The sequence below is a fragment of the Brachyhypopomus gauderio genome, chromosome 15 (genome assembly GCF_052324685.1).
Source record: "Brachyhypopomus gauderio isolate BG-103 chromosome 15, BGAUD_0.2, whole genome shotgun sequence".
Lineage (NCBI taxonomy): Eukaryota > Metazoa > Chordata > Actinopteri > Gymnotiformes > Hypopomidae > Brachyhypopomus > Brachyhypopomus gauderio.
This window is the reverse complement of record NC_135225.1, coordinates 19,385,796-19,408,125: the sequence shown is the minus strand read 5'-3', so window position 1 is coordinate 19,408,125 and position 22,330 is coordinate 19,385,796. Positions and strand designations below refer to the sequence as shown.

Genomic DNA, 22,330 nt, shown 5'->3' with positions numbered 1-22,330 from the left:
CGTTTTTTTTATTTAATTAATATGATTTGGAGTTACAATTTTCCATCGGTCTTGCAATTCTGTGTATTAATGGTAATTACACAGCAATAGTAAAACACCTTCGTCTACGGCGAGTTTATTGCTGCAAACAGCAATTTCCTGGTAGGAAGTGGACGGCCTGGACATTTTATTGAATTATCGTGGAAAAGTGGCGCTCTTGGTGTCACACTCTGCTCCGCACTAGACTCGCACTGCTGCGGCGAGAAGGGGCTGTGAGATCGCGGTAGTTCCCAGCTGCTCACCCACGTTCATCCGCTGCGATGTGAAGATCCTCTCTAGCCACGGATACTGTAAATATCGTGAACGTTAGGGAAGGATCTTCAAGGACAGACGAACTCCAGACGCTTCAGTATGAATGAACCCGAAGGACTGCGATTCAGGAGGCTGAACAGACCTCAAATAATAACAGACGAAACTCATGAGCCCCATAACAAGGGCACAAGGTGAGTAAGTGGTCGGCTGGCCAAACAATATCCGATATATTTTAGTTTTTATCGATATCGATCTTATAATCGATGTACAACGCGGAGGTGAGCGGGACAGGTAGCCAGATATGGGTGTTTTCTGTGGACTCTCACCGGGAGTTGTGCTGACATTTACAGTCATGTTGGTGATGTACTTTGCGTCAAATTGTACTTTAAAATGTCAAAAACCCCTCTCAGCACTTACAGTGGGAAGGTGTTCCGTGTAACTTTGCTTGCGCTGGGCGGACTCCTGCTATTCCCGCTCATCGTGGTCGGATTTCTGCTGGAGTGTCCGATTGAGCCTCAGGCATTCAGGTAAGATGAACAGGTGAGCGCTTAATGGAAATGCTGGGCTGTTTCCTTTCCAGTATGTGATGTACATGCATGCTATGTGATGTGTCTATGTGGTTATGTAGTATATGGTTAAAAAAAAAGAAATAAAGGACCATAGGTGAACTTGGAATGGTTCCAGAAGATAAATGTCTGTTGATCCGCTTTACTACGCGATTATTATTTATATGTAGTGCGTTCAATCAAATCAACTAAATGGCCAAACATCTTGGGTTCATAAATGGTTTTATACAATATTTTCATACAGTCGTTCAAATGTTTGCTGAAGATATTTTGATATTTTTGGAGCTACATGGATTATCTTCTAAGATATGTATGTTGTCGTTCTACTTTAACTCTAATGTTTATGGAAGGGGTTACAAGTGGGCATTGGTTTTATGCTCAGTGTTTTAAACCGACAGCATGCAGTGGCTAAAACCTTGCTTCACTGACAATGGATGTTTTAAAATATTCAACTGTAGTTTTGAAATGCTTCCTGTGTTTGCTTAACCAACACTGGCAATCGTCCAATTTTCTAAGGGGGGGGGGGGGGGGGGGGTTGCTTGTTGAAGCCTAAAATGACTGCTCAATATTCAAACACCCTTGGCACTAAAGACTGACCAGTCTGATGTGACTCCTCATTTAGATTCATCTCCCCGTGTCGGTGCTGTGTGATTGATCTTTCTGCGGCTACAGGCTTCTTGTTAGCTGCTGAACCTTGTTTTGCTTCAGTTCCCCAGTTTAATTCAAACCTCCACTGGGATTACAAGCCTCTGAGAATCCAAGGTTTAATTAATCTTATCCCCCCTCCTTTCCTTTTATGTCCTTTTCTCTCGTGTCTTTTTTAAACCCTGCCCATGCCATGCTAGTCTCAGTGAGCCCCCTCCTATGACCGGCTGTTATGAACCCAACCTGAAGCTAAGGCAGGCGGAGAGACTGTTTGAAGACCAACTTATAGGACCTGAATCTATTGTCAATTTTGGAGGTCAGTACACACCAGTTGTGTCCTCTCACCCTTTTACACAGTTTGTAATTGTGCAACGAGTGGGTATGTGCCCATGTAGGTGAAAGGTCAGGTGTGTTTGTCTGGTGAAAATCTAACCCGAATGGCTTTTAAATATGTTTGTTAAACAGTATCTGTTTGATATCATCTGTAAAAAAGCAGTTATTTTATTTCAAGGTACAATTTATTTGAGCTGCAGTTTTTGACACCTTTAAAAAAATATATATATATTTTCTTGCAGATGTTTTGTACACTGGGACTGCAGATGGAAAGATAGTAAAAATAGACGGAAGGAAAATGAATGTTTTGGCAACTCTAGGCAATCCCCCATGTGGTAAGATCAGTTCATACTGCCACACTTAACTGTTCCCTCATTAGTGTTGTTATGCAATATTTTACAATCATGTCTTTGTCAACAGAGCTGTCATTGTTAGCGCACATAGACTTCACATGATTGAGCTCCGGGAAGCGATTTTTCATTCTCGGTCATTATTATAGTTACTCAGTAAACCAAACCGAAAAAAAAACACAGATTGCTTTGTGTGTTTTAAGCTGCAGTCAGTGTTCAGGTCGACGTTTGCTCTCTCATCTCCTTATCCTGTTCTGCATTGGTAGCTTAAGACTGTAAAGCCAGGATGGTTATGTCAGATATGTCAGGCATGTCTCTCTTGTTAAAAAAGCTGCTGCTGTGCTGGGCGTCCGAGAGACTTGGAGACAGTGGTACACATTTAGGCTCGTCAGGGCTGTAGTCTAGTGTAGGTGGAACTGCCTTTCAGCAGGTGGTAAAAACGCTGCATAAATGCTGTCGGCTAGTTTTTTCTTTTTTAAAACGTATTCATTATTTTTACCGAAGGTTCTCGTGAGCGGGAGCACGTTTGTGGGCGGCCGCTTGGAATCAGGGTGGGTCCAAATGGGACTTTGTTTGTGGCCGACGCCTACCTGGGCCTGTTCGAGGTCAACCCGATCACAGGTCAGTAACGACGACGATAGACTCTATTTCTCACTTCTTTCATCCTCTCTCTCTCTCTCCCCCATTTCTCTTTCTCTCTCAAACGGTCCAGATGATCACACGTTGGGGCACATGCATGCTTGCGTCAGCTGACGGCCTCTTCCTCCGTGTGTCTCTCCGCCCTGCAGGTCAGTCCACACTTCTGGTCAGTGCCAGGAAGGTGGTGGGCGGCAGACGCCTGTCCTTCATCAACGACGTGGATGTGACTCAGGACGGAAAGAAGGTTTACTTCACTGACTCCAGTAGCAGATGGCAGCGGAGAGACTTCATGAACCTCATCATGGAGGCCACAGCAGATGGACGGTAAACGGGGCTTAAAACGAAAAATATCATAGCGACCACAGCGCTTGGGGTGACCCCAGTGGCATTATGGCCGTGGTATAACTCCTGGTTTTTAGAGGTTGTGATTTCATTCAGGTTAGCACGGTTAGATCGCGTGATCCCTCATTTATGCAGCAGTCATATAAATGGTTTAAGCCAACGACTGCAGTGTTGAGAACATCATGTTTTTTTTTCAGGGTTCTGGAGTATGACACGGAGACCAAAGAGGTCACTGTCATGATGGAGAACCTGCGTTTCCCTAACGGTATCCAGCTCCTCCCAGACGAGGAGTCCGTCCTTGTCGCCGAGACCACGATGGCGAGAATAAGGAGGTGAGGCTCCTTTTTCTCTCTCGGAGGCTGCAGCAACAGTAGCGGAATTTCACCAACTGCAGCTGTCTGCAACTTCTAAGCAGCAAACGCGATTCGGCTCGTTCTTGGGGACCGCGCCAGGGAACGCGCGTCTTGATATAGACGAGGGAGGCTTGTCGGATTCCTTCCAAATTCAGCACATGAAATCAGCTTTACCTTCCCCCTGCCTTACCACAGCTCCACCCCCCCCATCCATCCAACCCTCCCAGGACTTGAACGTTACTTATTTTAGATGTTTCCTCACTTGGCCTTGGGTCAGTTCACTCCCCTGTCAACTTCTCTCGCCTTATCACGTCTCCCAACGGAGTTCCATATGTAAATGAGCTCCGCCCCCTCTCTGCCGTCTCACTTCGCCCATCTGCTCCAGGCAGTGCGAATTCCCCAAGAACCTCACCTGGATAAATGATGCAAGCTTGCTGTTGCCTAGGAAACAGGATCCCTCATTAAGTGTGGAGGGACGAATGGCGTGTTGGCGCTTAATAGTGCACACTGTAGAGCAGTAGAGTGTGGAGAGGAGTGTGGAGATGGCCTCTATGGCTTCTGTGCTTGCTGTGGAGATCTAAACACCTGTTGACTCTTTGAATTCCCTTAGGGTCCACGTCGCTGGGCTCAATAAAGGAGGCATGGACACTTTTGTTGACAATCTCCCCGGTTTCCCTGACAACATCCGGCGCAGCTCCTCCGGGGGTTACTGGGTCGCCATGTCTGCGGTGCGGCCGAACCCCGGTTTCTCCATGCTCGACTTCCTGTCCCAAAGGCCCTGGATTAAGAAGCTAATTTTTAAGGTGGGTACGTGAGGCCGCACGTGGCCCGTCGCGGTCCCGCTCGGTCGGGGAGAAGACCCGCAGGCTCGCGGGTTCATTCGATCCCCGGGGGGGCGTCCCAGACTGTTTTCCCACCTCACCCATCCTGAGCGTGTGTTTGTGCTTTCAGCTCTTCAGCCAGGACATGCTGATGAAGTTCGTGCCGCGCTACAGCCTGGTGGTGGAGCTGCAGGAGGGGGGGGCGTGCGTGCGAAGCTTCCACGACCCCCACGGCACCGTGGCCGCCTACGTCAGCGAGGCGCACGAGCACAACGGCCACCTCTACCTGGGCTCCTTCCGCTCACCCTACTTGTGCAAACTCGACCTGAGCAGCGTTTGAAATTAGTTTAGCGCCCAGCCAGGGGCCACGGGGTGGGGAAGGCGTTTTCTGTGGGGGGGGGGGCATATTAACAGGAGGACACAGGAACCTGTATTCCTCTGCTGAACAACCCGAATCCCTCACGCCCATTCCTCACTTCAGTCTCTTTCTTTCTTTCTTTTTTTGTTTTTCTTTCTCTTCCTCTCAGTACACGTTTGTTCTCCTAACTCCCCCCTGAGCCTAACGCCATGTTTTAATTCTCCCTTTTTGTGTGGCCTGCTGTAAGCATGTCTGGGAAAATGCACCAGGTTGCTTTATTTTAAAAAAGGTAGCATTTCTATTTTCACGTACCCACAAGAGAGGTGTTTTGCCTTTTCTTCGCCTGGTCTTGTTTTATTTGCACTGAGCTGTCATCTGGCCCTTAAAATAGTCACCATGGTTCCTACACAGGCTGTGTCTGTAATACCAGAGCTAAAGATGACTTGGGGAATTGTGTGACTTCATGCAACACTGGAATGTAGCTTGCAAATGTGAACACCTAAAATCAGCTTTACCGTTTAATTTCCATTACTAATCTCTCTGTGTTTAGTCCACTCAGACCAACTGAGATATATATCTCATATTTTCATTCTAGTTTGTCTGGGTTTCACAATGACACCTGCATCAGTGTTGAGGAGGTTCTGATCTTCCATTCACACAGACCATCCCGGCTTTGATAACGGTACCGATAAGTAGCAATAATTTCCTGCTGAATGCTTCTACCTGTATGTGAATATATGGTGTCACGCACATTTCAGGGCAATTACTTGATAGCTTGTGGAGAACAAATCTGTTCATATGAACACATCCAAACCTTCCACCCACCAGTCCTGTGGTGGCAGGAACCGGGAACAGACGAGACCAGACTCTGTATGAAACGAGTGTAGAAGAGGAAGAGGCTATTAAAGGTTCTTTATCTGAACACCTACTGGACCTGAAAGACACCAATTACATGATCTATAATCTAGTGTTTGAGCGCTTCCTCCGAACATCTCCATACCTTCTTTATCCCAAACAATAATGATAATAATGGATCATCACATGCCATCCTGCTCTTCTGAACATGCTGCCAGTTGCACGTGATGAATGTTAATGGGTCTATTTACCAATTAGTTCATATCCACATCACTTCAGAAATGTTGGTAACAGGTGTTTTATTCTGTGGCAGCGTAACGTTGACATACTGTTTCATTTCAGATTCATATTGCTTGCATTGTTGAAAGAGGCGAAAGAAAATTGTGGTTAGCATGGAATATTAATAGTTATTTAAAGGAAGGCAGAGAAAGAATGTGGTCTTCATTATTTTCAACCATGGAAGTGCCCACACCTCAAAATTACACAGGAAAGTCTGAAAGAAAGAGAAAATACTTTGCTAAAGATATGGTTAACACTCAATATCTGGGATTAAAGAAATGCTTGGTTCTAAAAATGAATGCATTACTGAATTTTTTTGTCCACTGATTTCTTGTCTGGGGATCAAACTTGCATGACCGAACCTACAGGACATGTCCAGTGCTAAAGAACCTACAAGACACGTCCAGTGCTCATGAAGCTTCAGGATGTGATGTCCAGTGCTCACGACCCAACAGGACATATCACCTACAGGGCATGTCCAGTGTTCATGAACCTACAGGACATGTCCAGTGCTCATTAAGCTTCAGGATGTGATGTCCAGTGCTCACGACCCAACAGGACATATCACCTACAGGGCAGTCTTTATCACCTGTCTGGTTACCTTTTTAGTTTGTTAACCACAGTACCTGTTGCAGTCTGTGGCGTGACTGGAAGGCACACTTATCCAAGTCGACATTCAGCTCTCTCTTCCTGCACACAGTTCTAGATATTTCGATCTTCAGAATGTACTTCACACCTTTAACGACCTACAACAGAGTGGGTGACGCACCGTTAACTGCAATGTACACTGCATATGTGAACACTAACACGTGGTGGGGGACCATACCTGTCTTTGTGCTTCATCAACAGCTGATTCCTTGAAGAGAAATGCATCGTTGGATTGATTATTAAATGAGTAGGTTGCAATTAGTACAGCCCTTTTAACTTCTGTGTCATTCTTGCTGATATTTTGTGGTTTTCCTGGATTTACTCCACTCACAAGGCTGTGTACAGGATTTTTTCCTGAAACAGGTTCAACCAACGTATCACTGCATGTCTGATAAACTCTTGATAATGTAAGTTGTTGGTGCTTACATTTATGCTCTAATTAAAAATAGATTTTGAATTTGTGTCCAGGTAGAGCCTGTTATTTTTTAAAGTAGTCCACGAAATCTCCAAACCAGTTTCACCCAACAACAGTCTACATATAAAAATAAAAATAAAAAACCCAGAAGTTTCAGTGTAATGAACAGGGTCCTTACCGAGTGAGCACAACCCAGTGAAAAGAAAGAGGAGAATGAAGTGATAACAGACGTCCATGTCTGTGCAACCAGCCAGTTTGCGTAGTTACTTCCTGTGCAGAGACACTTCAACCACTTTCCTATAACTGATGCACTATTGTCACATGCATCACTCGCATACACTGCAGATATACCAAGCCACGTCATATATCAATATGAAGTACCTCATATAATACATAGCAAAATCAATAAATTAATGCGTGTTAAGTATACTTTGCTGGTGACTGCAACTCAAAACTCAAACGTGACAATGACCAAACATTTTTGCTATTCTTACTTGTATCTGTATAAAATATCTAATTGAATTTCACTGATGATACTGCCGTCAGAGGCAGAAAATAAGAGAGATAGTCGTTTTGAAGTCAGCCAACGGACCCCCAGCGGTTTGCCACACATCCTGTGTTCAAACTAAACTCATAACCACGCAACGTCAATGAAGAGGCTATGGTCATGGGGGACCAAGTAGGGCCTACAAGTGCAGAATTTGTAAAAAAAAAATCTGTTCTTGTCTTTGATCAAAGGATTTTGCCAAAAAAACAAAAAAAAGCAAATAGCTGCTGCATATTTCTCGAGGTCGTGGAATTTAACTACATGACTGGTCCGTTCTCGACGACAGCGACTTGGCCTTTACGAAACATGTTTTTGGCCAGCAGGTGTCGCTGATGCTGTAATATTAGTGACTCTACAGAGGATCATTGCTGCTGTCAGGTCCTGTATACGGAATAATCTAATATTAAACAATCAGAAACTGCGAAAATTCATACCTCTTGAAATATGAGCATTATCAGTATCTGCCCATGTAAAATATGCAAAAAAATATGTTTTTTTTCCTTTTATAGAAAGGATTAAATAAATTAGGCGCAACATGTTTTCAAAAAGTGGTTTTTTGTGAAGATGTCGCGGTTTGCTCTTTTCGTGTCCTGCTCAGAGAGCCATAAGAAAACGGATGAAAGTCTATAAATGTTACGAGCCTCCTTCAATCGAGTTTTGTCAATTTATGATGGCTGATCTCTTTATGATGGCTGATCACTTTATGATGGCTGATCACTTTATGATAGCTGATCGCTTCTGTTCAAATCCAACCACTGCCCCCTTGCCCCCTCGCATATAATGCGTCTTGTAAAGGCGCACATGTCAAAGGGGGCTTTACGACTCCGTACATGGAAATCACACACTCCAACCACATCAAATACTTTCGCGTGCCCCTCTCCCATATCTTATCTGTTCGTGATTCAGTTCCGCCACTTCAGGCTAAATTGGATGCAGTTGTGTGTTTTTTTCCACCGTGCTACAGTGTTCTCGCCTACAGATGAGGGGGGGGGGGCGCACAAGCGCGCGCTTGCCGAACCCCTACAAATCCCTCTCCATCTGTTGTTTCGCAGCTCGTGCTCCAGCAGCCCGCGTGTCGAGGGCATACTCTCACAATGTTCTTCATACCGACCCTGGCAGGGTAACTCCCACACCCTAACGCTGCCAGGGACAGCTCTCAACCCATAAGCAGGTGGTGTTTGTTAAGATTAGTAAGACCTCACCAGCCACACTGGTTTGGTGCCCTCTGCCAACCGTATGTAGTCTATGAATATTCTAAGTATAGCAGTAATTGCAAATGCAAACCGATACCCACCTGAAACAATGGCGTTTGCTTTTGAACTGGAATGAAATGAAAAACGAATGATGAATACATTTAATTTTTTGTGCTCTTTTTTGTGGTCCCTTCAGATTGTAATTTTGTATGTGATCATTTGTGGATTCATAGGATAAGTGATGTCTCTAATATTTTTAATCCAAATGAACAGGGTTTTATAGCCTTTTTCCCCCCATTTTGTTATACAGTTTTTAACCTCAAAACAGAGCAAATGTTAATCTAACTGAGCTTCACTAGGTTAATATCTGAGAAACTCTGATATGAGCTCTCTCTGGGGTCACATGGCAAGGGATCGGAATATTATCCAGTCTGTACTAAAGCCAAAGCCAAATCTCAAAGGAAAAGGTCAGATACTGTAGGCAAAAAGTAGTTATCTAGCGTAGAGTCTATAGGGTAGAGTCTGTAGGGTAGAGTCTCTAGGGTAGAGTCTGTAGGGTAGAGTCTCTAGGGTAGAGTATAGGGTAGAGTCTCTAGGGTAGAGTATAGGGTAGAGTATAGGGTAGAGTCTATGGTAGAGTCTGTAGGGTAGAGTCTGTAGGATAGAGTATAGGGTAGAGTCTCTATAGTAGAGTCTCTAGGGTAGAGTATAGGGTAGAATCTCTATAGTAAAGATTTGGGCGTTGTTTGTTGTTGCCATAAAGGCAATCCACAGCATTGTCTTGAGATCACAGTGCGCGATTTCAAAATAAGAGCGGGTAGCGTGATTGAAAAAAAAAGATTCCTAAAAAAAAAAAAAAAAAAAAAAAAAAAACACTTTTCAAAACAGCTCGCGGGCCAGAAATAGATAGCCCGCTGGCCGCATGTGGCCCGCAGGCTGCTATTTGAGTATGGGGGTGATAGAGTCTGGATGGTAGAGTCTGTAGAGTAGAGTCTAGGGTAGAGTGTCTAGGGTAGAGTCTCTAGGGTAGGGTACATAGGGTAGAGTCTATAGGGTAGAGTATCTACGGTTGAGTCTCTAGGGTAGGGTCTCTAGGGTAGGGTACATAGGGTGGAGTCTATAGGGTAGAGTATTTACGGTTGAGTCTCTAGGGTAGTCTCTAGGGTAGGATACATAGGGTAGAGTCTATAGGGTAGAGTATCTAGGGTAGAGTCTCTAGGGTAGGATACATAGGGTAGAGTCTATAGGGTAGAGTATCTACGGTTGAGTCTCTAGGGTAGAGTCTCTAGGGTAGGGTACATAGGGTAGAGCCTATAGGGTAGAGTATCTAGGGTAGAGTCTCTAGGGTAGGATACATAGGGTAGAGTCTATACGGTAGAGTATCTACGGTTGAGTCTCTAGGGTAGGATACATAGGGTAGAGTCTATAGGGTAGAGTATCTAGGGTAGAGTCTCTAGGGTAGGATACATAGGGTAGAGTCTATAGGGTAGAGTATCTACGGTTGAGTCTCTAGGGTAGAGTCTCTAGGGTAGGGTACATAGGGTAGAGTCTATAGGGTAGAGTATCTACGGTTGAGTATCTAGGGTAGAGTCTCTAGGGTAGGGTACATAGGGTAGAGTCTATAGGGTAGAGTATCTACGGTTGAGTATCTAGGGTAGAGTCTCTAGGGTAGGGTACATAGGGTAGAGTCTCTAGGGTAGGATACATAGGGTAGAGTCTATAGGGTAGAGTCTCTAGGGTAGGGTACATAGGGTAGAGTCTATAGGGTAGAGTATCTAGGGTAGAGTCTCTAGGGTAGGGTACATAGGGTCTATAGGGTAGAGTATCTACGGTTGAGTCTCTAGGTTTGGGACAGATGCTGATTTGATGGAGCTGCACTTTAAAAATACCACACATGCTATATACAAGATAGAATCACCACCCACTTTATTAAACACACCTTACCAGTACCACTTTCATAGGTACACCTATCTTGGATTTATAGATGTACAATTACTGTAGACTGTAGAGCCGATTTATTGTTCAGATTGTCTCCGTCTACCCTGTTCATTACTTGTCAGACTGTAGGGAAACTTCTGAGCAGATATCCTCTGGGTGTCCGGCCGTCCCTCACGCAGCTAGAACACTGAATCGGTGGCATGCTAGTGGGTGTCGTGCAGATATGAGCGTCTCAGGGACGGAAGCTTTTTCCGTGTCGATGTCACTGCTGGATTGAGAGTGATCTGTCATCTAAAAATATCTAACCTGAATGTCTAATACATACCTGATCTCTTCAAGTTATACTTGTCACGAGGCTCCAATAGAGTTTGTCACCGCATGTGCTGGAATGATAGCTATATCAAGATTGGTTTTTTTACACCACTGAGACGGTTGCTGATGGAGCTGTTGGGTTTCGTCAGGGGAAAGAGCTCTCGCAGGACACGGGTTGCAGGACACGGGTTGCAGGACACGAGTCGCAGGACAAAGGCAGAAGGAGCAGAGCAGACCATTATAGAGCTGAAACTGGGACCATTGGCACCCAGTAACTTTATGTCCCTGCGTCACTGTAGTGAATGGACAATGAAGTTAATGCAAAATCTCCAATAGCAGTAAATAAATAAACCAATACCTGTTATCTGCTCTACTGATGTGGTCACTTGTTTTTCCCACCGCATGTGACCCACACTGAAATTCTTTTATTCTATTTCCATCCTATCTGAACGTGAATTTACGTGGTTTCCATGTTGACTATTGTGTCCCTCCCTTTGGGACATCTGGCATTTGTATTCCTGCTGTGTAGCATTTTTAATAAGCCTAAGGGATTAAATCCCGTAATCCACAATCCTCCATCAACAATTAATAGAATGTGAGACCTCGGGAAAAGCATCGTTAACACAACTGTGTGCCATGGTAACTCAAATTATTCGGAGACAAGAGCCTGGCATTTTCACAGGCGCACCTCTGGGGAGTTGAAGATCCACACGCTCCCTCTGATTAAACTATCACTAATGGAACGTCCAAACAAGGGGGTAAGGGACGGAGCGGTGGATATAAACCAGTTTAGTCACAAAAGACCAATGCAGACCGCATTGCTTATGTAACATTGTTATCGAGTCCGAGGCGTCACGTGAAGCCGTGCGGCGAGGTTGACACAGGTCACATGTCCAAAACATGCACACGGAGGTAGATCCATCTGAACAGCATTACGCTGACATGTGAAAGTCAGACCATTGTGCGGACACTTGTAAACACCCCCCCCCCCCCCCCGCCTTGTTTTTTTTCTGTCTCCGCTTATTGAAGAGGAAATAAGTGAAGTGGGAGAGCTTGACTTTGTGAGCGACTCTGCAATTGGTTTGTCCTTAAGGACTTGGCTGAGGGTTTTGGAAGCCTTCTGACAGAAAATGTCTGGCAGAATAGTAACCATGAACACCTCGGCTTGAATACAGATACAGTCATCTTAAGCATGCTCTCAGCTCTCACTGCAGCTGGGAAGAGATGCTTATAAAACATTGCCTAATCCTGAAACATTATAGTTTCTACTAATTCACTAAATAAAAACTTAGCTGTCAAAGAGAGTCCCTTCCTGCCATCACTATCTCTAATCAAGACTCTTCTGTCTTTTGTCTCTGCTGTCCTCAAGGCTTAAGTGGGACTCCACCCATGCACATTTCTCCCCGTAAACGCCTTTGTCTCACTGGCCTTCCTGCTTACTGCGCTCAGTTCCGGCTGAAAGGGAAAGGTCGTGCAGAAACGCCGCGTGTCTGCAGTCCTCATCATACCCGGGCAGGAAATAATAACTTCAAGGTCGAACACGCGATTGAGATTCCAGAACCTTTTTAAAAAAGAAAGATCACTGCTTAAAAAGAAGAAATTGTTTTTGTCGGTCTAGGTTGCGTCACCTATGTGGGCTTGTTTTGGTAAACGCTAAGACGCGTGGATATCTGCTACTGATGCTGCTAGTTCAGAAGCTATGTCTGACAGATGAAAATCTTTCTACCGCATCTAATTCCCATCCCTCCCTAAGCTATCGAAATCCAGGAACCGCTTCAGATTGCCATCAACAAAATTGATTTGTTGATGAATATGTTTTAAACAGAGGGCCCTAGAAAATGAATTCAATCTCAAGTTCAATCTTAAATCTGGAAGTGGCTGTGACAATTCGAATCTTTAGGGATGTAACCCCAAATGAACAAGACAGATACTGTGCATCACCTGTTCAATATTTTACAACACTGCTGACATAAATTCAGAAGGCACCTGAATGAGATTAGAAGGTTTGGATGGGCCCAGATAACACTGTATTCTGTTCCTCAATCAGTATGACAGGAGTTTTATTTATTTATTTCTGTTTATTTATTTATTTTTATAAGGCACGTGTCACTGCAGAAGGACTATCAGTCTAACCTCACTCTACACCAGCTGGTCTCAGGAAGAAATAGAAACACATTTGGCCATGCAGTCTTGCACTGGCTCTTGCAGTCTTGCTGAACTCAACCTGTGATATTCCCTACTCACTGTGATCAGCCTTTTATAGTTCAGTGCTGGTGCACACCCCAGTGACTGACTGCAGCAGTTTCACTACAAAGAGGAAAGAAAAACAAAAATGGAGGTTGCGGCTGGTGCACAGATCAAATACACCCCCCCCCACCCAGCCCCCCTTCGTGGAGAAGTTGATACAGTCTCAATAAAATTCTTGCCAATTCACACACAATATAGAGCTACATCTCCCTATGCGGTGTGTGTTTACATTTGTGTATGTTACATAAGGCATTGTGCAAACGTAAACAAGCTGTCTCCGACCGCAGCGTACAGCCGAGCTTGTGCTGCAGCTCAGTGTGGACCATCACAGTGTGGCCTGATGTGCTTCCCCACATTTCACAATATGGGCCGCCCGTGAGGTCCAGATCGCAGGGAGGTGAGCCCAAACCGCATTCCTGGAAAGCCACAGTGCCGCACACCTCTGGGTCTTCCTGAGTCAGGCACACCTGCACCGTGGCATTTCGCCCACGCGCAAATTCAGTCGGGGGGGTGCTGACCTCTAGACCTGCAGTATTGCGGCCTGAGGCGTTTAAAATAGGCCGGTCTTTCATGTGGGTTAGGTATGCAGTAAGTCCTCGTGAAAGTGCACTATTGTTTTTGAGCGCAGCTAAAAGAAGTGTTATTTAGAAAGCCGTTGCTATTAATATGTTCAGACACAAGGGGACCTTCATCAATATTCAAGTGATTCTGGGAATGTCACATGTACAGATTTTGAAACACAGCCAACATGATTGCTAGTTCGTTGGTTATTCATGTGGAGATGCCTTGGCAGACGTTACACAATAGCCCAGCGATATGATTATTCAACAAGTTCAAACCATTAATCTTTGTTATTAGGGGAGTAAAATAGTGAGACGTACCTCAGGGGGGAGTCTTTGTCCTCTAGAACATGTATCCATGACGTGCTACAGAAATGAAATGAACTGAAGTGATGAAATGACACTCGAGTGTAATTTCACCTGATATGGCCAACGGTGGCATGACAGCTCTAAATGTGACCGGCAAACTAAACAGTGCTAAAAATAAGATGTAGCGTGCTGCATGTATGTGTGATGGCACTGTTTTCACACTGTCTGCATGCAGTGTTTGTGCACCAGCACAATTATATTCCTCTCTCCGGGAACATTAACTGTTCGTCGCTTTCTGAGGCTGTCACATCTGCACAATGAACTTTAACCCTTTTAACAGGAAAACTCGCGTTTCAGACCATTTTAAGCAAGGTTGGCCCTCAGCTCTGCTTGGAGGGTAACCTAGCAACAGTTTGCTGAATAGTGATGCAGGGTAGATGTTAAGATAGAAGCAAATCCCACCGGCACTGGATCGTAAGTGCCTAGTACTTCAGCCTGGACGTCCAGCACACAGGCCCCAAGCAGCATCCGTTGTATTTCGTGCCATCCGCATTGACGTATTAACATTGTACATCTGACTTTCTTTAAGTGGTATTGCATAAACGTTGTATTTTTAAAGATGCAAAAACACATCTACTCGCTGGAATCTGCTTACATCTGCTGAAAATGGCCATTGTATCGAGTTACACCTATACGCTACGTCTTGCTGATAGAGTGTGAGGACTCTGCTACTCGTGTGTCGCGATACAGTTATGACCTTCGTCGCATTGTTACTTGTTATGTAAATACGGAAGCAGCTGTGGTCACTCCCTCCACGGCTCACATCGTCTCCGCGGGGCGGCCACGGCGTCACTCTCCTGTCCTTTAAGCTCCCGCAGCGAAAGGATTTCAGCTCGCGGGTCATTCGTCCTCCCAGACCCCACAGGACATCCACCTTTGCGGCGGGTTGGGTGGCACGGAGCTCTGCAGGGAAGGAGAGCCCGACGCAGACGGTGCGGTCGATCGTGAGCGGCCAGGCAGGCCAGGAGAGCCATGGGAGGTTTGTTTTTCCAGCAGGCAGAGCTGATGGATGACATTAGAAAAGACATAATGTGTTGTGTACAGCCCATCCTCCTCCACTGTACCCACCTACCGTATGTTAATTGGCCACCGCCTCTAACGATGTTAATCTTCCACACACTTAGAGACTGTGGTGCGTTGGGGGGTCTTTGAAGGTCGGGTGGAACTCCATCACCAGTAAACTATGAATACTGAGCTCATTCCTCTTCCTTCTGATCACTTCTAACTTCTCCCACGTTGATTTAGATGTTCCTCACAATCACATGCAAATATCAATAGGAGGAAGACCTGGGTTATCCTATCAACTGTGAGGCCCAGGAAAATCCCTTGCTGGAAACAGGATTCCAGAGAATTAAAAAAATATATCATCATTATATCATCAGGCCAGTGGAATCTAGAGGGAGCATATCTCTTACATCTACACTAAAGACTTTTGCTATACCTTTGTTCACATAAACTTGCTCTAACTAGCATTTCTCACAAACCTATGATAGAAACATATCTGTTTATGCTGTGTATGTACAGTGATGGCAGTTTGAGCATTTAGTGGGCACCCTGACTACAGTTGTGGGTGTGGGTCCAGTGACACAGTAGTGTCGACGTCTGAATCAGTGCTGTGGGTTGAAAGCTGAAGCTGATATGGAATGTGCTGCTATAACGTTCTTTGTTCTTTGCTCAAATGATATTAATTATTTACTCTGTAATAATACCAATGTATGTGCCAGATGGCATATACTGGAGACATAAAGAGTCCTCTGGCAAATGAAAGCTATTATTCCTAAACTATTTCTTTAATTGACATAAAAGGTGTTGGAGTGGTTTTGTGGTTATAAAAATCACATGTTGATGTAGAGACTGAAATGGAGTTTTGGGATCCATTCATGGCATTTAGTTTAAAATGAAGAACAGGCACTGTGGGCAAGAGAGAAGCAAACCCAGAATCGTGATGGAAAACACGAGAGCCAAAGGGTCAAGGGTCAAGCTCAGTCAACCAAAACAGGCCACGGAAACCAAAGAAAAACACAAAAGACCAAGTCTGAAGAGTTAGGCGAGGACCCACAGTCAGGTGGAATACAATACAAAGTGATTGGACATTACACAGAGCCCTGGGAATGGCAATACTTCATAATCACAAAGAAACAAAAAGTATTTGTACAGGTAACAGGTGAGCCAGTACACGAGTCCTGGTTAGTTCGAAGCAGCATGGCGAAGGACCAGTTAGATTTGGTTAGCATAAAAAGCTATATATAATGTCTGTGGTAATATGTGTGAAATAGCTCCCTTCTAACAGCTATGTCAAGTAACTTTAGCTTCTGCGCAGGGCTTGATCTGGTCGTACACTAAACTCTACCATGGTCTACCAATTTGAAAGACCAAAATGACATCAGTGTCAGAGTGATTATTTTGTAAGATTGTAATCTTTTCTGTATCTCTTTCTATTTTACTTATTAGAAGCACTGCCCTTTCATGTAGTTTATTACATTATGTTTTTTAATTATGATTCCTGTGTGATTTTGATAGATTTTCAAGATATTATAATAGTACTGGTGATGATGACGGAGGTGATGCAGTAATTCATTAATATGCAATTTTTCAAAAATAGCTTTATAAAGTGCTTCAAATGATAATCGTGACATTTAAAGTAAATGGAGCAGGAAAATGTATAAAAAGTGAAATTTGTAAACATCAAGCCACAGAAGTCACAATTGAATGCAATACTGAATGTGTCATTGTTGATTAATAATGTAGTCATTAACTAAAGTCAGTCAAATGCGTACATAACAGCCATTGCTCTTTAGAATAGTGAGTTCTCTTGAAGTACAAATGCCACTCACATCAAACAAATGTAGGTTACAGCGCAACCCTCTCTGAGGCTTTCTGGAATTACAGGGTAGTCTTAACACCAAAGAAATGAGGCGGACCTGAACACCACTCCTCTCTTTATCTGAAACCCCTCTTCATATTTGGTTATCTCCCCTCCCATTTTCTAGAGGTTGGCTTTACCCCTTTGTATTCAACCTTTGATTTTTCCATGCGTGCAAATTTATTTTCAGTGTCACTCAGAAGAGTGAAGGTCACCTTGCCATCCTCTATGGTGTATCATATATCTGTGTGTGTGTGTGTGTGTGTGTGTGTGTGTGTGTGTGTGTGTGTGTGTGTGTGTGTGTGTGTGTGTGTGTGTGTGTGTGTGTGTGTGTGTATTTGTGTGTGATTGCACCTGCTGTGTTTTACCTAGCAGAAACCCAGTGTTCCCAAGAGGATGGAAAATCCTGATGGCATGTGTCATTTTCCCCCACAAGAAACAGAAAATGGAGGTGTCTGTTCCAAAGCTAAAAAAATATGCAGGTATAAAGGTAAGGTCTAGAAGAACTAAGCGTAGTGGTACACTAATACAAAGTTCAATGGACACCCACATTTCCCCCATGATACTCTCTGTGTAGAATTAATTCCTTTTGATATAGTCATCTCCATTTGTATCTCTATTTCCCCACTTCCGATTTGCATCGTGTCAGTTATACGGCTATTTAGGCTATGTGACGTGAATGGCTAATGAGCCTCCTTACTGGAGAGAGTGTTTGAATAAGTATTTTATAGTTATTGGTGTTCAGTTTCTTTCTGGTGTTTCTTCTTGAGTTACATAACTGCCATGTATTTGACCATGTGTTTGTGTGTGGGTCTGAGACAACAGCCAACACCTACTGCCTTCAGTATACATGCTGCCATGTCCGTGTCCTTAGTATGATTCAGTTCATTTGACTGATTCTGCTCTCTGGTGCCAACTTTATACCTCATGCTGCAAATTTTGGGCACATTACACTATAAAATCAATGTTCCAGAGATCTGTATCGTATCCTCTGTCAGCTTGTGTGTTTCTGACATCATTCACCTTTAGTAAAAAAATCAAGATAATAAAAATGAAGCCATCTTTGTCAAAACATCTGAATGGACACAGATCATTTGATCATTTGATAACGACCCTTATATGACTGGCTTCCTGTCGTGTCCTGACTTCGTATCCCAGCATGCCCAGGAATTGCATAGTAATTAACTGCTTGTTTCTGGGTGAGAGCGATTTCCATTTGACTGCTTTAAATGTTCTTTTAAAGGTTGATTTATTCTATCTTCTTTTTAAACGAGCCCCCCCCCCAACCTTCTCTTTCAGCTCTCCCCTTTACAATCTGTTTTGCTTTTCTTCCCTAATTATTCCTCAAGCTACCGTTCCGTGAAGAGCTTTAATAGCAGCTTGGACCATCTTGTTTACTCTGTGCTGTGAGTAATGTGTTCTTCCTGTGTTCAGGCATAAACTTTGCAGAATATATTTTTTTACTTCCTGATATGATGCATCCATCATTTGAATAGAAGCCGTTTGTGTACCTTTGTGTGTCAGGCTGCCTACACATCCTTGTGTACTATCAGAGGACCTAGGATATGAACACATCACGCCTCATCAAGTTCTTTCCTGTTAGCGGGAAACATGGCTGGATTTCACTCTTAATCAAATCACAACGGTACGAGGGTACTAACTGCTGGTGTGTCTCCTGTGATGTCAGCGTGCGGCCTACACCGCAGGGTGTCTCTGGGGTGCAGGGCCACCATCAGTGCACACATAGGCAAGTCTGTGCACAAGTAGGCAAAAAGTTAAGAAGCTCCTAGGTGCCCTTCAAAGAAGCCCAAGGAACAAGTGCCTATAGGTGCTGTGACCCAGTGGATGAGACACACAGTAAAGGGCATTTCGGTATTTTGATGTGATCTTTAGAGAGCACTAGTAAAATTGCTCCAGTTCCATCTGCATACTCTATCTCTGATATATGCAGGCCCGTCGCGATGGGGCAGGCAAACCAGGCAATTGCTTGGGGCCCCAAGCTGGCCTGGGGCCCCCAGACAACAACAGGTTAAGAATTAAATGCAGCGACAAACTGTGTGAGCCCCCCTTTACATTCTCAAAGTCATGAGCAATGACACTGTTCTCAGAATCCCCCTCAAGGGGCCCCTCCCACCAGCTGCTGAAGGCAGGCAGACACTGTCCTGGCAGACAGCCAAGTTTTAGACGCCGGCAAATATGAAACTTAACCATGAAGTGAATTTATCCATCAGGAAGCCAAAAGAGAAAACAAAAGAAGGAAGAGGAACACAAAAAAACAAGTGGTGGGCCGTTAACGGCGTTCGTTAATTTGATACTCTTATCGGGCGATATAAAAATTATCGCCGTTAATATATCTACTAAATGGGTAAGCAAACTATGATGACTTTCAACTTGACAGTTTAGCTCGGCTGTATTCCTAACCAAATTGCACAGTAGGGGCGAGAACGAGTTTTCAAACCTGTGAATTAAAAATCGTACGTGTGTTTACATGGATGCAGCCACGAAGTCGCCAGGTTTGCTTCATGGAAAATTCATTTTTAGGAACGTAAAATATTACCGGAGCGGAGCTCGGAGCGGTCGTTTTCTGCATGGTCCTAGCGCTAGATTCGTCGCTATTTAAATATTTATTTTTAACCGTTAAAACTGCAGAGGACCAAACCGGCTTTTGAAAAAGTCCCCCCCAAATTATGTCCGTGAGGTTAAATGTACTAAATGTTGGCTTACATTTCAAATATCATGTTTAGCTGAATAAACATGTTATCAACCCCTTTTAATGTACAGTATGTAGGCTTACAAATTCATGTTTAACTGAATAAACCGTTGAACATGAGTAGCCTACATTTTATTGAGTATGTTTTTTTCTTCAAGTATCAAAGTAGAACAGCTTCCTCAAGCAGTCATTGATGCATTTTGGAAACAGGAGATGAGCCCCTGGTCTAATGCATCCTCTGTATTAAGAAACCCTATCTCAAAAGCTGACTTTTAGTTATTACTTGGGTAGCACACATATGAGCCATTTTAATATAGATTAATCTAGATTAATTTCAAGATTTCAGTGAGATTAATCTAGATAAAAAAAATTAATCTATGCCCACCCCTAAAAAAAACACAAGACAGTGGTAAGTGATGATTTACACTGGATAAATTAGGCCTACCTGTACAAATGGTGTAATTTAGCAGCAGGTAGGCTAAAAACAATATATACGTCCCGGGTAATCCCATACTTAAATCTGCTATGTTCAGCTACAAGTAGTAAATTTGTAAAGTAGTTAGTTTGAGGTGTATATGCTGTGGTTCTTGAAGGTGGACCGCGGCCAGATATGTTTTTTTTTTTTGGCCGGAGGGGGGTTTGGGCATGAGATTTCTGGTGTGGAGGTTGGGGGGGCCCTGGTTGGTGTCTTTGCTTGGGGCCCCCAAATACCTTGAAACGGCACTGGATATATGTATTTTTTATATAAAAATATATAGGTCTATATTATATATATATATATATATATATATATATATATATATATATATATATATATATATATATATATATATATATATATATATATATATGAGAGTACTTAGAGTGCAAGCTCACTTTGCTTGCACAGCTGATAAAAGGAATTCTGTCTGACACGTCCTGTTTCTCTGGAATTTTTGTGTAGGCCTGCTTCATCACAATTTTTAATATTTCTCTCTGTCTCTCTCTGTCTATATATTTTGCTTGCACAGCTGACAAAGGACCTCTGTCCGAAACGCCCTGTTTCTCCGGAAAGTGTGTGACTGACTACAACTTTTAATATCTCTATAGATATCTGATATGTCTATGCGTGCAGTGTTTTGTATTAGGCTGTGTGTAAGTCATCGTTACCTGTGTCTTTTTAAAGTCATGAAATGCAAACACAAGATAGTTTTGACTGAACACTGTGTATGATTTCTCATTTAAAGAATTTTTAAAAGAACAAAAATCACTATTGATTAAATAAGAAATAAGCCCTTGTGTATTTTTAGTAACTGATCCATTTATTAATTCATTTGTTTTTTGTTTGCTAGTAAAAACAAGTTCAGCGTTTTATTGGCATCTGAAAATATCCAGTGGCTTTCATACACGCCGGTGTCACGCTACGGTCCCCGAACCCTTCCTTTTGGGGCGTGTGTTAACGTTGTCTGTGTCTACTCGTCTGCGTCAGTGTAGCTCCGTGGGTGCGGGTGTGTCTTGTCATTATCCGTCTCACCTGTGGCTCGTCTCGTCATCACGTGGGGTTGATGTGGTCTGTCTATTTAATGTGCGTTCGCGCAGTGTCTTGTGCTCGTCGTTGTCTATGTCTGCACGTTGCTGTGTGTGTTGGATGTTTAACGTGCGCTATTGCGCAACAGTCAGAAAAATAAAGTGTGACGTTTGTAACGGAGAAACGGATTCTGTGTCTCGTCCGTCTGTCGTCGCCCAGCGTCACAGAACGACGAGCCGACCAGAGACACCATGCCAGGATACACCACCCGACCTAAGAAGGGGAGGAGGCCCAGCAAGCACCACCACGCCTCTTCCCCTGCACAGCACCGCGGAGCCCCCGTCACCCTCGAAGCGATGCAGCAGGACCCGTTATGTGAGATCATGCTGCTCCGGGCTCGGGAAGCCAAGACGGAGGAGTTGGCGGACTATTTCCGCGAGACTGCGGTGCGGTTGTGGAAGGAGCGTCACCCCTCTCCCTCCAGAGACCTCTCACCTCTGCGGGTAGGCTCCCTCGAGCTCTGCTCCACGGAGAAGACCCCCGAGAGCGAGTTCGAGGGGGCGGAGTCTCCGGACGAGGAAGAGGAGGAAGAGGACCGTCCACCCTCTATATGTTCCGCGCCCACCGTAGATTATGGCGAGGGAGAAGAGGAGGTGGACTATCCCCACTCCGTGTGCTCCGCCCCAACCGAATACTACGGTGAGGGTGAGGAGGAAGACCGTCCCCCTTCCGTGTGCTCGGATTATACCGAGTACACGGACAGCGAGCGGTACACCGAGGAAGAGGAGGGCTCCTACAGGGAGGAGGAGACGCCGCCCCCTTCGGAGCTCTCCGCTGGGATGGTGAAAAGGAGGAGTCCAGATGTGGGCTCATCCCCCGAGCGCTCCCAAGTCAGCGAAATGGACTGTTCCCGGGGTGGCAGCTCGGGGCAGCCCATGAGCTGGAGCCGTGGTAGTGAGGAGGCGAGGGAGGACGAAGGCACTACAACTGCCGGACCCAGAGGGAGATCCCAGGGCAAAGATGGACTCCCATACGGCCCACCGAGGGGAGGGGCCAGCCGCGCTGCATCTGGCGCGTCCGCCAGCCGCGCTGCATCTGGCGCGTCCGCCAGCCGCGCTGCATCTGGCGCGTCCGCCAGCCGCGTTGCACCTGGCGCGTCCGCCAGCCGCGCTGCGCCCGGTGGAGGGTT

The 22,330-nt window shown here is 44.6% G+C and overlaps 2 protein-coding genes across 2 annotated transcripts; one reads left to right on the top strand and one right to left on the bottom strand.

The window, feature by feature from the left end:
• The first annotated feature begins 4 nt into the window (after window positions 1-4).
• Window positions 5-5,705, top strand: apmap (adipocyte plasma membrane associated protein). Its single transcript, XM_076973931.1, has 9 exons — window positions 5-482; window positions 702-818; window positions 1,703-1,818; window positions 2,078-2,170; window positions 2,690-2,806; window positions 2,974-3,148; window positions 3,364-3,498; window positions 4,130-4,322; window positions 4,471-5,705. The coding sequence occupies exons 1-9, from the start codon at window positions 391-393 to the stop codon at window positions 4,678-4,680; spliced, it is 1,248 nt and encodes a 415-aa protein (XP_076830046.1). The 5' UTR covers window positions 5-390; the 3' UTR covers window positions 4,681-5,705.
• Window positions 5,706-5,835: 130 nt separating this feature from the next.
• On the bottom strand, window positions 5,836-7,642 carry cst7 (cystatin f). Its single transcript, XM_076973935.1, has 5 exons — window positions 7,390-7,642; window positions 7,074-7,234; window positions 6,659-6,834; window positions 6,459-6,578; window positions 5,836-6,046 (listed from the first exon to the last, which is right to left on the bottom strand). Exons 2-5 carry the CDS (start codon window positions 7,129-7,131, stop codon window positions 5,954-5,956), a joined length of 447 nt encoding a protein of 148 aa, XP_076830050.1. The 5' UTR covers window positions 7,132-7,234; window positions 7,390-7,642; the 3' UTR covers window positions 5,836-5,953.
• Between the last annotated feature and the right edge of the window lie 14,688 nt (window positions 7,643-22,330).

Bases quoted from the DNA above. Each gene is read 5' to 3' on its own strand.
- cst7 (XM_076973935.1), bottom strand. From the start codon at position 7,131: ATGGACGTCTGTTATCACTTCATTCTCCTCTTTCTTTTCACTGGGTTG. The intron at 6,579-6,658 runs GTATGGTCCCCC...ACTCTGTTGTAG, and splicing joins TTGATGAAGCACAAAGACAG to GTCGTTAAAGGTGTGAAGTA. The intron at 6,047-6,458 runs GTACTGTGGTTA...TCTTTCTTTCAG, and splicing joins CACGCCACAGACTGCAACAG to ACTTTCCTGTGTAATTTTGA.
- apmap (XM_076973931.1), top strand. From the start codon at position 391: ATGAATGAACCCGAAGGACTGCGATTCAGGAGGCTGAACAGACCTCAA. The intron at 1,819-2,077 runs GTCAGTACACAC...ATTTTCTTGCAG, and splicing joins ATCTATTGTCAATTTTGGAG to ATGTTTTGTACACTGGGACT. The intron at 2,807-2,973 runs GTCAGTAACGAC...TCCGCCCTGCAG, and splicing joins CGAGGTCAACCCGATCACAG to GTCAGTCCACACTTCTGGTC.